The sequence below is a fragment of the Drosophila innubila genome (genome assembly GCF_004354385.1).
Source record: "Drosophila innubila isolate TH190305 chromosome 2R unlocalized genomic scaffold, UK_Dinn_1.0 1_C_2R, whole genome shotgun sequence".
Taxonomy (NCBI): domain Eukaryota; kingdom Metazoa; phylum Arthropoda; class Insecta; order Diptera; family Drosophilidae; genus Drosophila; species Drosophila innubila.
Genome location: NW_022995374.1, coordinates 20,655,235 through 20,670,096, shown reverse-complemented (window position 1 = coordinate 20,670,096; position 14,862 = coordinate 20,655,235). Strand labels below are relative to the sequence as shown.

The 14,862-nt window shown below is 38.6% G+C and overlaps 2 protein-coding genes across 3 annotated transcripts; one reads left to right on the top strand and one right to left on the bottom strand.

Moving 5' to 3' along the window:
• Positions 1–5,758: 5,758 nt before the first annotated feature.
• Positions 5,759–6,723, bottom strand: LOC117783559. Of its 2 annotated transcripts, none has more exons than XM_034621005.1 (3): positions 6,457–6,723; positions 6,233–6,387; positions 5,759–6,169 (listed from the first exon to the last, which is right to left on the bottom strand). In XM_034621005.1, exons 1-3 carry the CDS (start codon positions 6,645–6,647, stop codon positions 6,027–6,029), a joined length of 489 nt encoding a protein of 162 aa, XP_034476896.1. In that variant the 5' UTR covers positions 6,648–6,723; the 3' UTR covers positions 5,759–6,026. The 2 variants fall into 2 exon arrangements, with proteins under 2 accessions (XP_034476896.1, XP_034476895.1); XM_034621004.1 differs by having other exon boundaries at positions 6,233–6,380; positions 6,450–6,720.
• A 913-nt stretch (positions 6,724–7,636) lies between these two features.
• LOC117784763 lies at positions 7,637–8,148 on the top strand. Its single transcript, XM_034622575.1, has 2 exons — positions 7,637–7,848; positions 7,900–8,148. The coding sequence occupies exons 1-2, from the start codon at positions 7,652–7,654 to the stop codon at positions 8,027–8,029; spliced, it is 327 nt and encodes a 108-aa protein (XP_034478466.1). The 5' UTR covers positions 7,637–7,651; the 3' UTR covers positions 8,030–8,148.
• Positions 8,149–14,862: the final 6,714 nt, after the last annotated feature.

Sequence of the window (14,862 nt, the reverse complement as noted above, 5' to 3'; positions counted from 1 at the left end):
TACTATTATTCTTTTTATAAAATAAATTAAGTTTTTTTTATTATAAAATAAAATAAAATAAAGCAAAGTTTGCTCTGCAGATTAATTAACATTTAAGTGATTAAAGGTTGAATATTGAAATCCCTATTAATTTCAATTAAAAATATTAATTACAATTGTTTTGCTTTTGTGAGAGATCAATCAGTTATTTTGATCATCAATTTATTTTCATATCCTATTTGCCTGCTTAATTAATAAATATTATGTGAATAAACATAAATAGACAAAAGTATAAACTAATGACATGATTACACAGAGCTCAGAGGTTTGCCAAAACGTAAATGAATTCTTGATAAATCAAAGGCAACCCGTTCAAACAAGAAATTCAGGTAATTGAAATAGAAATAGAAACGTGTTGCATGCATATTGAAATGTCTGATTAATTTGTGGCAAAGTCGAGTGATTGGCCATAAAAAGGAAATCATTAGGCATTAAGCCATGTGCATAAATTATGCGCAAATTAATAATGGCACGTAGCCAATCATTTGAATGCCATTTAATTAATTTTGCCACGAGCTTCACCCACTCATACACATACGTGTACATCTATTGGACAGGTTAAATTACGTAATGCGTTGGCCAGATGTACAAGGAACCAAACTATTTAGAATGCTGGCCAAGTTAATGACAAGACATAAGCCACTGAGTGGTAACCATGACGAAAATACTCGTACTTTGAGGAGATGATACATCAATGAAATCAAATAAATATCGTTTGAGCCAGGTGAGATGGCTGCCTCAGCAGCTTTGGTGTCTTGCCCCAGCAAGTTGCACGCATCTGCTCGTAAATAACCAATGATGCGGCATTTATCTGGCTCTGACTTGGCGCTGACTCTGACTCTGACTCTGGCTACCACCCACAATCAGTCTCAGCTTACGAGCCAGAGCCAGAGCCAGAGCAGCAGCTAAACGGGCTATTGAAACCGAAGACGTCCATTGTTGGCCTGGCTGACTGACTGCCTGCCTGGCAGCATCCTTGGGGCTAAAAGGGATAAACGTTTAGCATGGCCTGCACGATTTTTATGTAAGGCACGTGTTGTTGTTGCTGTTGTTCCTGTTTGGGAAGGCAGCTATATTCGCCCACAACTTTTGTTGGCCATGTCCCTGTGACTGTTTCGCGTCATTTGCTCTGATCCCAGTGGTAATTTTGTGGGCCGAACCGTACCGCCTTCAACAGTAACACAACACCGTCGAGCAAATGGGAAAATGGGCATTGGCCAGTCGAATTTCGTTTCGTATCATTTCATTTCATTTCGTTTTATTTGACGAAAACGTTTCTGCCTTTGAGACTTGGTGACTTTCGTGAGCTGTGTGAGTTCAGTGTCTAAAGTTGTCAAAACAATACGACAGCAGCAAACAATAAGTGCCAAAAGAAAAAAACAGAAGAGAAGAAAGACAGGCTGATGGGATGAGCAGAGCTCGACAAGCTAACCAGATATCCGTCCATCCAGTTGTATGCTCACCTGGCAGCAGACCAACTCAGTTGTTGGCCCAACCCACTTGAGCATTGTGCACAATGGAGCAGCTTTTTGGCAGTGTGTAAACCTTGTCAAAACAGAATATCGCTTACCAAGTCGTTTGGCAATTTTTCTCAATTTTCACATGGCAACTAAAATACGCTGGAGCATCGAAAGGCTGCAATATTGCATCTGCAAGTGCTGCAAGTGGCGTCGCACAGTGGGACCATTTCTCATTTTGCGTTGCAAAAATCATATCTTTTGAGCCAGAGAAGATCTTTGTTAATTTTTTAAAGAACATTGTTTCGTATATAAATTAATATAATTACACTAATTACAAAAAAAATATATTTAAATCTCGTTTTATGCCAGGCATAGCGGGACCGTGTAAAAGTGCACTGCGTTCTTCTTCTCTAATCACCATTTTATTAAGATGTTGCATCAGTTTTTGCACTATAATTAAAGAATCGATTAGACTGGCATAATGTTCAAAAGTTTCAAATTTTAGTTACCTTCCATCAAAGCTCAAATTTAGTAATTTTTTTAACATTTCTGATATAAAAAGTAAACAAGTGGCAAAGGCTATAGTCGAGATCCCAGCCATAGAATACACGTTACTTAATTCAATATATATGAAAGTACTTTAAAGAATTTACTAATTAATAATAACTACTGCACACTCTTAGGTGATTGTATTGATATAATAACTTTATTAATAACTTTGGTTAGCTATTACTCCCGTTCTACTTGTCCGATCTTGCTGCGGTAAAGTCAGATTATAGATTATATTAATAAATAAAGTTATTTACCATAAAAACTGTTTTATCTTAATATTTGTGGGTGTGGTGGTTTTTCGCGATTTGTGGGGACGGAAAGGGGCGTGGCTTAACTTTGAAATAAACTTGATTTTCGTGGGGTCTATAATAATCTGGAAGCCAAATTTGGTTACTCTATTTCTTTTGGTCTCTGAGATCCCGTTGTTTATGCAGACGAACAGACAGTTTTTTGCGATTTGCGGGGGCGGAGAGGGGCGTGGCTTAAATTTAAAACAAACTTGACCTGCACCAACGCATTTGGAGTCTGTGGGTGAAAGTTTGGAATCTCTATCTCTTATAGTCGCTGCGATCTGGGCGCTCACACGGACGGACAGACAGACAGACGGACAGACGGACATGGCTATGTAGACTCGGCTGTTGATGCTGATCAAGAATATATATACTAAATGGGGTCGGAAATGCCTCATTCTCCCTGTTACATACATTCCATCGAACACAATATACCCTTTTACTTATTTTTTAAGTAACGGGTATGACAAGTGAAATAATTAACATTTGTGTTTCATTCATATGAGACCAAAAACAAAAAGTTTTGTCGCATAACTTGTCTACAATTCAGTCTTAAAGTTGGTAAAATTTGCAGATGGGTCAACTTTGAGAGCCTGTCACGCCCACAATTTTTACGCGATTTCAATAAGCTTTCGGATTCTTGAAGATTTCTCTCTATCGAATGCAAATATTACTATTTACGATGACTTTTGTCAAAAAGATGATTTTTGTTATGCTTTTTGGCCTGCGGCCCCAGTGTGCGTCGTCTCTGCGCTTGCAGACTTGATGTTTGGGCATCCAATTTGAAGTGCACGTCCAGGCTGGAGAGAAGAAGGTAGCAATAAGGGGGAGAGCGGAAAAACTAGCTTGATTTCCGCCGCTATCCGCAGACCACACATACACACAAACACACACAAACATACACACAAGCACACAGAGAAATAGGAGGCAAGAATGTTGGTCTGGTGTTGCACGATTGCTCTTTGGTGATTTGGGAGCTGGTGGGGCAGAAGCAGCTCTTGCAGCTTCAACTTGAACGTGCAGAGAACAGAAACAAAGCACAAATTGTTGTATGTAATTGTGCGTTACTCATACACATCAACACTCACTCACACACAACACACACATAACACTCAGACACACATAGAAGACTCACCTGCTGCTGCGTGCGGCGAATTCCATTGCATACTTGCCGCCGCTCGTTGGCTGTGCAAATAAAAAGTGATATACGCGCGACACTGAATGAATATTAATCGCCTTTTTTGCCTTGGCATCTGGCATCTGGCAATGGCCAAAACCCGAAACCCACAAGCCCACAAGCCCACAAGCCACCATCTACTGCCACCTTAATGCCATCAGCTTGGCGCCAGCTTTGGCCCAGCTGGTTGGCTGATTTGCCAGCTTAAATGATTTCCGCCTCAGTTTCTCACTGTCACTCTCCATCTCTTTCTCGCTCTCTCTCTTTCTTTGTGTGGGCATAGAAATAAGTATGTGTGATTTGTTGAATTTGACAAAATTTATTAGTTTCAGGTCTGCCTATTGTTTATCGACGACCTCGTCTCGTTTTCGCAGTCATTTCAAATAATTCTCAACGTTTTATTGAATTTCATTTCATTTGTATGCCGTTTTCTGCAAATTGCTTTTAGTCCCCTGCCCTTCATTTCAAAGGCTCTTAAATTTAACACTTTTTTATATGCCTTTAGCCGCTGTTAATTCCTGGCACAAAAGAAAAGGTGACGGCCATAAAATGAAGCGAGTGTCGCAGTTGTCGCGACCCTTTTGACAAAAAAAAATAAAAGAAACACTCATTGGAAACAAAACATGTATTACTTATTATGGCTTGTCAAAAGGGTTAACATTGCCCCATTTGGTGGCAAGTTGTTCGCACCTTTGTGCGGCTTCTGTGCTCAAAGCAAATTTTCGGCAATTCAATTTCGTTTTTTATTTCGCACTCTAACTGGACTCAGCACTGGTTTTTTAATGAATTTTTGTATTGACGCTGGCATTAAATTTCGCAACGAGTGTGGGGAAGAAGGCTGTGATAGGGGCGGGGCGGTTGTCAGTTGTTGACGCCTTCGTTTTTTGACCAACCTCGTCGTTGAAGTGGACAAACTTCAGAGTTTGCATGTTGCCATCAAATTTATAGTTAATTTTCAATTCAGCTGAACAAGCTTACACGTTTCAATGAATGGATTTCGTTTTCGGGCTCTGCCACACACTCATACACACACATACACTCAGCCAAGGTAACAGCGTTGTGTCAAAGGCAAACTTTGCAGACAACAAAAGCTCAGCGTAGACAACCCCACAAAGACAGCTAGCTGAAGGGGCTGAAGTTGTACCCTTAGGCAGGGGTAGCCCCTCCTAGAGATTAGCTAGGCTACGCCACTGAGTAAATGGCTAAAAATGCAAATAAAAATTCACAACGAAACTAATCTGCAAGTGAACCCGATGAGCTCAACACACAGAGATAGAAACGGAAACAGAAACAGATACGAGTACGAGTACGAATACGAGAAGACAAAAGCAATTTGTTTGTGGCGCACACTATTGTTGCATTATTATTGTTTGCTGGCTGCGTCTGGCCGTGGATACAATAACAACAACAACAACAACAATGGGGCAGTCTCCCTCTGAGGCTGCCACAGCGACAGTTGCAGCCACACGCAGCACATGTTTGCCGCCTTGTCGAGCCGCATTGCCACTTTATACTAACTCGTTTTTCCCGCTTTTTTACACTCTTTCAATGTGTGTGTTTGTACGGGTGTGTATGGGTGTGTGTGGCCTGTCCTTGCGGTGTATTTAACCTGTCTGCTCGTTGGATTACGAGCAACCGCCCACAGACCGAGTGGCAGACAGACAGTCAAACAAACAACACAGCATGTATCTATTCATATGCCATTTTGTAAGGGGATGTATCTGTGTATGCATGTATGTGTGTGTGTGTGTTGGGTAATGCAATACGCATGCATCGAGGGGCATGCAACCCGCAAACGCGTGCCTGCCACAGCAGAAAGAGAGGGAGAGAGAGAGAGTGCAACCTAACGCATATGGCTCCACTTCTTTAGCAGACATTTTAACGCTTATTTTAGTTTGGGCTACGGTTTTGGTTACACACACTCACACACGTGTACACACATAGATTCACACACAGACAACCGCAATGTTCACACTAATTTGCACAAGCGTTGACGTTGACGTCGACGTCGACGTCGCTTTGCGTGTTCTTTTCCAGCTCAATTGCATTTCACACTTTGCAGTTGGCGCTGAAATTCCCTTTGGCTTGAATGTCAGGCGTCAATACGAGTACCCCTACCCCTACCCCTACCCCTATCTCTCCTGTGTGCTGAGCATTGATTACTAGAATATTATTTTATGCTTTCATGTGCTTTAAACTAACTGAACCCTTCTACCCTCTAAATAACTCTAATACGATCATTAATTGCAGCAGATGTTCCACATTTATTTATTTTCACTGAATATAAATTGATAAGCAGAGATAACATGGTGACTTATTTGTGATTTATATCAGGGGAGCGTACATTGTGACTCAATTAGTTCACATAGCTCTTACCGTTGTATTTGACAAATTGCCGAATCGAGCTATAATCGAAGATTTTTTTTTTAATTTTTAAGTATTTTTAAATTTGTCACTTGAATCAATGTACATATTTTTATTTAATCAAAACTCAATTGCAGAGTTTTGCTACACAACTATAATTTTTATAGCACTCTGCTTAGGCCCCCAAGGTGAAATTTTAAGGGGAATAATATAATAATTTTTTTTATCTTCCGTTTTCATATCCATAAAATCAACATAGACGGCATGAATAAAATAAAACCAAAAACCTAAAGAAAAACAAAAAAGATATATATAATAGGTCTATCATAGAAATCATTACTAAAGCCTACCTGCCAGGGTGTAGAGCATAAAGTTGATAATCAAAACGTATTTCACATCGTTTAGCAAAAAGGACCAAATATACAAGCTCTTGTAGACCAAAGTATAGGCGAAGGCAAATGCAACTAGCATCCAAGGCAAGAAAAACCACTGATTAGCCTGTATATGAAGGATAAAGTAAACACATACTTTTATACTCAAAAGCAATTCAGAGTTGATTTGTCTTACGTATACGGTGCCGATGAAGAGTAAACCACTGGCAATAATCTGCAACAAGCAGATATGATTAAATACTCTTTGATCTATAAAATCGTCGCCATTGAGCACAAACACAGTGGTCGTAAAAACAATAAAAGTTATTGACACGATCACCGAGAGCACCGCAATTGTTTTTCGCGCAGTCTCGCTTTGGATTTTTAAAATCATTTTGAAGACCGAGATACGTTAGGTCGACCCTTAAGCTAAGAACTCGCTTCGAGAACTGAACGATATTATCAGAAACCACAGTAATTTTCTTTGAGTCAACAGTGGTTATTTATATAGAGCTACTTTACTTGCCGCTTATCTAATTCAAATGAGTTTTGACGTCATAAAATAATGATACTCTTTCATTCGTATGTTTTTACGCTTCTGAAGACCCTTCTTTTAAGTAATATTACGGATAAAAGGGGCTCTTCAGTTCGAAGAATATTTGTTGAAAGAAGGCATAATGAACTTTTATCAACAACTAATAAGCTCTGTGTTATGCCTGTAGTTTCTTTCAGTGTAATTCTTACATTAATTATATACGTTTTAATTTGCTGCAGTTTTTCTGCATACAGTTAAATGACCTGAATTAAATTTCTTATCAGTCGGAATACAAACAACAGCTAATAATATATGATTTCTACAATAAAGCAGACTCGTAATCAAATCGTTAATATATAAAAATATCTTGAGGAAAATATAAAATACGCTTTATCATTTTTACAATTAAATGATTCACATCTACATCTTAAGGGCTAGCTACACTGGAAGCGAAACAACCGCGGAATGAAAAATTCCAGATAAAAAATAGCAGTAAAAATTTGTTTAACACAACAAAGTTGATAAGGACATCACAGGATATGCATTCTTTTTAGATATAAATAGCTTAATATATGTACTACTAATATAGTATTAATACTTATTATAAAAATGTTTTTATAGCAATTATTTTTATCGAGCTAATTTTTCACATATGCTGTTCCTATTATTTCGCACTCGTCTGTACATACTCCAAATACCGACAATATGAGTGTATGTAAATGCATTATTTTCTTGATGTGCATGAATTCATTAGTAATCAGCATTTACAGTTCATATTATTTGTACTCTGTCTTAATCATTGGTTTTTTAAGCTGAGCTTCATGTCGACTGATTCATTGATTTTCTGATTTCAACACGGAAAGATGCAAATACTAAAGTTTTCTGTGCTTTTGATGTTTGTGACACTTACTGCAGGACACCTTGACTTTCTGGTAAACTTCCATGGAAGAAGGTGCATTCTTGACCCGTCCTACCTAAGGAACGATGAGGAAACTACCGAAGTACCATCAACACTGTGTAAAGCCCTCTGCTTCGAAAATTATGATTGGACTACATTTGAGTAAGATTCATATTATAAAAAAAATTCAACTTATTTATTGTATTATTGCAGTTGCTTTGAGCCAAAGGTCTCCGCAGGCTGCACACTAGGAGAGCGAAAATATCCCGTAGACAATTATCCGAAGTGTTGTGAACGCTATGAAATTTGCACCGACAAACGCGGAGAAAATGCCAAAAAATAGAAAATATCTAGAAAGCTTTAAGAGTAAAATCTTAAATGCATTAATCAATTCATTGAAGATAATCTTTGCTTGACTAATACCGAGAATAAGCGTAAAAAATATTATTGATTTCGAATAAATTATGTTGTTCTTATTGCATTTTATAAACATTTCAGTTATAATAAAATCTTAAAATAAAAATGTTGCTACTCGTTTTAATTAGATGTTCTAAAGCAGAACAGGTGAAAGTTTATGTAAGAGTAAAAAGTAGTCGTAATGTGATTGAAGTGAAGCAGAAACAAGGAATATGTGAAAAGTTTTCTCAAAATGTCGATAGACGAGTGCTTAACTCACACACACCTACACACAGACTACATAAGTTGGAGGGAAACGCGTTTCGCGTAAATTAGCCAAGTGTAGACTTCATTAAGTAGCGCCAGTAAATTAAGTGCTAATGTTGAAAGTTTTGACCGCCAAAGTGCGCAATGCAATGCATTGTAGTTGTAGTTGTAGTTGTAGTTGTAGTTGTAGCTGTAGTTGTTGCTATTGTTGTTGCTCGCGCCACGCTTCCGGCGGAAACAGTCAACAGGAGCAGCAGCAACCACAACAACAACTACAACATCAGCAACATCAGCAACAAGAACAGCAGCAAGGAGTCCAAATTGATGATGGTTGCCCCCAACAAAAATTGCACTCACTTTCTCTAGTCTCCAGGGTACATTGCTTACAGGGTAGCTCATGTTGTTGTTGTTGTTGTTGTTGTTGTTGTTGTCGTTGTTGTTGCGTTTGCAACACAGTCTGAAAATTTTTAATGCTTTAATCTTGATGCTAATAAATCTTGAAGTTGCTGGCACTTTCACATTACTTTCGGGCCAAAAGGGGTTAAAGTAGGGGTTGGCCCTCATTTTCAAGGGGCCAAAGAGCCAAATTCAATTAGACAGCTGCACGCTTAACCGTCTTAGTTTAAGCCAATTTGAATGCATTTTACCAAGCAGCGACCAGTCACTAAAGTGATGCCCCCCTTCTCTATTACCACTCTACTGCTGTCTTGCTTGCTTCTTGCTGCTCTTGACTGTTCCCGGTCTTGGCTTGTGGTAATTAGACTTGACGCTCAATGAGTGAGAGAGCTCTGTGTGGAAATTGCCGCTGACAGTTTGGCAGTGTCGGTTTTACTAATCGAATTGAGAGTTGGCCTTTTGCGTGCTTCACTGCAATTGATTAGCAATGCTTTTGTTATTAATACATATATCAAATAAATACTGCCGTAGAAATATTACGAATAGGAAATACAGGAAACAGCTTTTAATTTATTTTCCTATATAAATTTGCGTGGAAAACGCAAGAAGCAATCGCATTGTTAATTTTGTATATTGGTGCACAATTTGGTGTACTTGAGATTATAAAAGAATAATTAAAAGCTAAAACATTTAAACATTTAAAATGTTTATTAAAATTTTGGCAGAATTTGATACCATCGAACAAATTTATATAAAAGTAGGTATATTTAAAAATAGTTTTAATAACTAATTTATATCGAGCCCTATTTGAATAAAAGTCGTACACGACAAAAAGCAAATACAAAATTCAGGAGTGAGTTTTTTTAAATTATCGTGTTTTGTATGTTGCGTGTCGCTTAGGTTATAATTGACAGGCCAATAATTCCGAAAATATATATTAAATTACATTTTAATATTTTAGGTGCAGATGCTGTTGGTTGAAAAAATTTGCATATACTTATATAGTTTACATATGTTCTGAGGTATAGTAAATGTAAATAATTTTTAAATAAGATACAATGTATAACTGTGAGACTATCACATTTTAAATAATTATTCTAAGCCTTGGCACAATTTAAAACTGTCTTCAAACAATTTGTTAACACTCAGTAGAGTTAAAAAAGAACTACTCAATGATTAACATTTTGATCGATAAACCTAAACAAGATACACATTATCATTTAACCCTTGAAAGTAACTCTTGACCCACTGTGCATTAGTTGCGCTGTCACCGACAGTTGGCATTGGCTGACATTGTGGGTGGATTGCGGTGGGTTCCTTTTTGTCCTCTCCACCCACAGTGCTTTGGTGGTTTTGTGGCCACAAGTGGAGTTCCAAGTTGTGACACACAACTGTCAAAGTGGCTCGTGACAAATTTGTTATTAGAGCAAAAGGCAAAAGAAGGCTTCAGGCTTCAGACTTCTGGCTTCTAGCTGCTAGCTGACAGCTTGGCTGCTCAACTGTTCAACTGTAGAATGTCCTCTGTTTCCTGTTTCCTTCTTCTTGTTTTATTAACTCGGAATTTATAGCCTGCCATTAGGCGCTGCAAATTAATCAAATTTTTTATTTGCCATTCGCTAACAAAAATTTAACAACATAAATTTGTATTTAAAAATGAGTTAGCTACGCAGCTTGTGTTGAATCTGTATCCGTATACGTGTCGCTGTGTCTTCTTCCGTGTTCTCGCTCAGCTTTGAGTCAATTTCACGCCGTCTCACCTGCCAAATGAACGCCATTTTTCTTGTCGACGTCTCTTATTATGTAAGAATTTGTCATTTTCGAGCATGACACGACTAGACGAAATGCAATTTAGACTCGGCAAGAGGCATTTTAATGTTCTTACTTAATGGCCGGCCTTAAAGCAGCACCAACCATTCAGGCATGCAATTCTCTTGCCAGCTGCCTCATCAAGCTTTGAAACTTTGTCCAGACTAAGCAGAGTAAACAGAGCATATGTTGGCCAGCCTGAATAGACCCCACTAGCTTGGCTATTTGGTTTTGTTGTTGTTGCCTGTTTTATGCCCAGAAAAAGTGCAAAAATATGTTGCACATAAATTTGTATTAAGTTTGCCGCTGTCAGTTTTTCGTTCGCCTAAGCAATGTGGGCAGACAGCATAACGACATAATCATAAATTTAAATATGCAACCCAGTGAACCCCTTGCATCCCCCCTCCCCCCACTCCCATTCAGTTAGACTTATGTACAAACACACACTTTACATTTCTTAGCCAAAAAAAAAGGAAAGAAAAGTCTTCTCAGTGACAGTTTCACTTTGCCTGGCATAAGGAATTCCAGCTGCCGCCACACACACATGTTGCCCTGGTTTATGCGTGTTAAATGAAGTTGTTTCGAATGGAACCGGCACTGGAGTCTGTGTCGCCAAGGCGACTCCAAACTCGCACACGATAAACGTATTCAATGTGTGCTTACACTCTAAATATCGGATGTTACAAGCAAATGTCTCAGTTGATTTCTTTATATTTATCTGCCTTTATATGTTTTTTTATTTATTTATGCACGACTAAAAGCAGTCGGCAATGAAAAAATTACCAAGCATAAAAATTAAGTTAAAGATTACAAATACAAATAAAATTAAATATAAATTATGAACTGTAAAAAAAAAATTTTAAGTTATATCTGGGGTAAGCAACAATAATAAATGATCCAACATCCAATTTAACGATAGGTATTGGAAAGTGCGGATTTTAGGGAAGGGAGAGGGAGAGAGAGTTCTGAGGAGAAAACGTGAAAGAGGATATTATAGGTAGTGCATAAAATACGAAACGAATCTTGTGAAGCGTAATCAGTTGTGCATGTAGATAAAAATAAAGGATTGTAATTCCTACGATTAATTAGATAGATTTGATAGATTTAATTATGTAGATTTGAGAATATATGCTATAGAGGTAGAGCCAGATATCATATTTGCCTGTCAACCTATTAACTATCTTGTAATATATTAAGTAGAACAAAATAATTGACATTTTCAATTTAACTTAAAAAAACAGCAAGCAAATCAATTGATAGTGACAGTAGACCTAAGATATCTTAATATACAAATTACCGTATTTTCATTTTATAATTTTAAATAAGAAAAATGTACAAAAATAAATAAATCCCAAAATAAGTAAGCTCACACTAAATATGTTCAATTTATATTCCAGAATTTTTGGTTAGCAATGCATTTATTAGACGAAAATTTGTAGTTTCACGAACAAAATTTTAATTTAAGTCCATTTCTTTTTATCAGTGTATAATCAAAAATTTCACTTTATAAAAAACAATGTGGTATTCACATTATCGAAACCTTTTGCACTAATTTAATCATTTTTAAGTGTAGCAAGCATGACTAAAACTTCAATTTACTGAAGGTCACACTAATTATATATTAATATGATTAAAATAAAATGTCATTTAACTGTAAATTATAGGAGCATCACTTTGGAAAGTCCTAAAAAGTTTCAAGGAAAATGGCAATAGTAAATCTGGAGAAAATGTGCTACCTGCACCTGGGCACAAATGTTCGTTTGGTAAGGAATGATTATTTCTATAAAACAGGTCTACATGCTCGCACTAGTATTCTTACTTGGACCACCCTCAATTTGGGCAAACATTTGCCAATACGTAGTCGTAATCCCAAAGCAACGACAACAACACCGTAAAATGCTTTGCAAATAAGCCTACAAAGGGCAACGGCAAACAAACTATGGGCCAACTGCCTTGTAATAGATTTAAGGGCAGACCAAACTGCCCCAAAAAGAAGCATTAGTTTATTAGAGTATTTCAGAATGTGTGTGAGTGTGTGTTGGTGTGGGTGTGTGTTGGTGTGGGTGTGTGCGACTTTAATAGTCGAGCAACCAAATAAACAGAGTGCTTATACAATGACCAAGAAATCTTTGCTGCCATTGTGTTTATATTTTTTTAGAAAAATATTTAAATGGAAAATCTTGGGAAATTGCAGGACGAGAAAGACCATCGGAAAGTTACTGTTACGCTTGTAAAACATACAAGGTGCTTCCGCAAAAGGATGCGCAAATAATGTCTGTAAACAATTTTTATTGCTTTCTGCATGGACTCGAATTGGAACTGGAACTGAAACCGAAACCGAGACTGAGACTGAAAAGCAAAGATCAGACCTCTGGCCATGTCCTGACACAGGCAGATTTGCTTAAAAGTAAAAGTTGTTGATAGAAATCACAAAACACAATAACATAAATTGCAAAATGTGACAAAGGGTTGCCCAACACAGAGGGAGAGAGAAGCCAACCCCTTGGAGTGCCAGGCATTGGGTCATCCAGCAAAGAAATAAATAACAACAACACAAATAAGAGAAATGGAAGAAGAAGAAGTAGAAGACGAAGTATTTGAAGTGCGGCAGCTTCCCAAGTTGTGTCGATGACATCAGCAAACAACAGCCGCAGAAATTGAAAAACTAATCCAAGGCATATGACGCATACGCCAACCGAAAGAAGAAGCTTAACTTTCCCCAAGTGATTCGCATTAAAAGTTTAAACTTGCCAAATTGCCAGTGCACACACACGTATACACGCATGCACATATAATGTTTTAACCAAATCCAGGCACACCTCTAGTAGAAGCACAACAAACCAGCTCAAACGAGAACAGCTTCAATCTCTGCTTCTGCCTCTGTCTTGTCTCTACTCTCTGGCAGTTGGCGAAAGGAAATTGCTTGCTTTTCATAACTAAAACTTGGGAAATTATGAAATTCATACAGGAAGACAATTTTCTTGCACATCTAATTCGGTTGCCCGCCTCCGTTCTCCGCTCACCGTTCTCCGCTCACCGCTCTCCGATTTCCCTGAGTCCTGCTACTGACTGCCTGCCTGTGCAACATTGCTGCATGAAATTTGTTTGTGGTCTTAGCCATAAGTTTGCCCGTCGACAGGCAACTTGCGGCTGCTGCCGGTTAGCTGCTGACTTCTGACTGCCTGCTGCCTTCTGCTTGCTGTTTGCTCCATTTTCCTTTACCCTTCACTTTTATCCCAGAGATTTGCAGTTTTTAAGTCCGCAATCTCCTGCATTGCGTTCACTTCTAAGCAATTTCGGTTGCTTTTTTGCGGCACTTTTGACGGAAATCCTATCCGTCTGCCCCCACCCCCAACCCCAACACACACACACACACGCACAAATACACTCAAAGTATGAAAAGAGAGGGAAGTTAAAGCAATTCGTTAGCTTTGTTTAACTTGCAATTTGCTGGCAACTGATAGGTAGGTAGCCAAAGCCGCAACTTGGCCAAAAACTGACTGGCATCTTGACTTTCATTAGAGAGCAGTGCATATTTTTGAACGTCTGCCACAAACTTCAGCTTCAATTTGTATATTGCAAATGACTTGTGATGCCTCGAGATGCCTTGAGATGGCAACAGGTTTAATTCATTTTTTATGGCTGCATAAAGCAAACCATTTATAAGGATATAAAAGCACAAACAACGATATTGCGAGATGCGAGATGCGAGACCAAAACCAATGAGCAGCAGGAAATCTAAAAATTACATAAGGGATCAGGGGACTTTTCGATAGCACGGCCTCTCAAGCTCTCCCTCTCCTCTCTCCGCTCTCCGCTCTCCTCTCTTCATCTGCCTATCTATCTCTCTCATTCTGTATGTGAGATTGTCGCAAAAGGCAACCGAGACAACAGGAATGCTCCTTTTGCCAACTCCATTTGTTATTATGCTTGGCGTGCAAGGATGCCACGTCCTGGCCACGTTTGTTTAGTTTACGTCCGATTCCCCATGCAATAACTTAAAAAACACGAAGACAGCCCGACAACCAAAACAGTCAGACAGTCCGACAGGCCGACAGCTACGGGCGGCCCAGTACCAATAAATGCCAACCAAAGCACCTTGGCTCTAGGTTGGCTTCAGTCTACTGCTGCTGCCACATGCCACTGCCACTGCCATTGCCACACTGCCACAGTCACTGCCACACAACAATAGGCAAACAGCCGCTGGGCACGGAAGTGCCGTCATGACGAGCATAATTCTAACATGGCCAACACCCCATTCGAGCCAAAAAGCAACAGGGCTAACAACCATACTCGCTTTCAGTTTGGGCA

Excerpts from the sequence above, each read along its gene's own strand:
- LOC117783559 (XM_034621005.1), bottom strand. The coding sequence starts at position 6,647 with ATGATTTTAAAAATCCAAAGCGAGACTGCGCGAAAAACAATTGCGGTG. Across the intron at positions 6,388-6,456 it reads GGTTTACTCTTCATCGGCAC|TATACAGGCTAATCAGTGGT; the intron begins CGTATACGTAAG and ends CTTTATCCTTCA. Across the intron at positions 6,170-6,232 it reads TATGCTCTACACCCTGGCAG|GTTTTTGGTTTTATTTTATT; the intron begins GTAGGCTTTAGT and ends GTTTTTCTTTAG.
- LOC117784763 (XM_034622575.1), top strand. The coding sequence starts at position 7,652 with ATGCAAATACTAAAGTTTTCTGTGCTTTTGATGTTTGTGACACTTACT. Across the intron at positions 7,849-7,899 it reads TATGATTGGACTACATTTGA|TTGCTTTGAGCCAAAGGTCT; the intron begins GTAAGATTCATA and ends GTATTATTGCAG.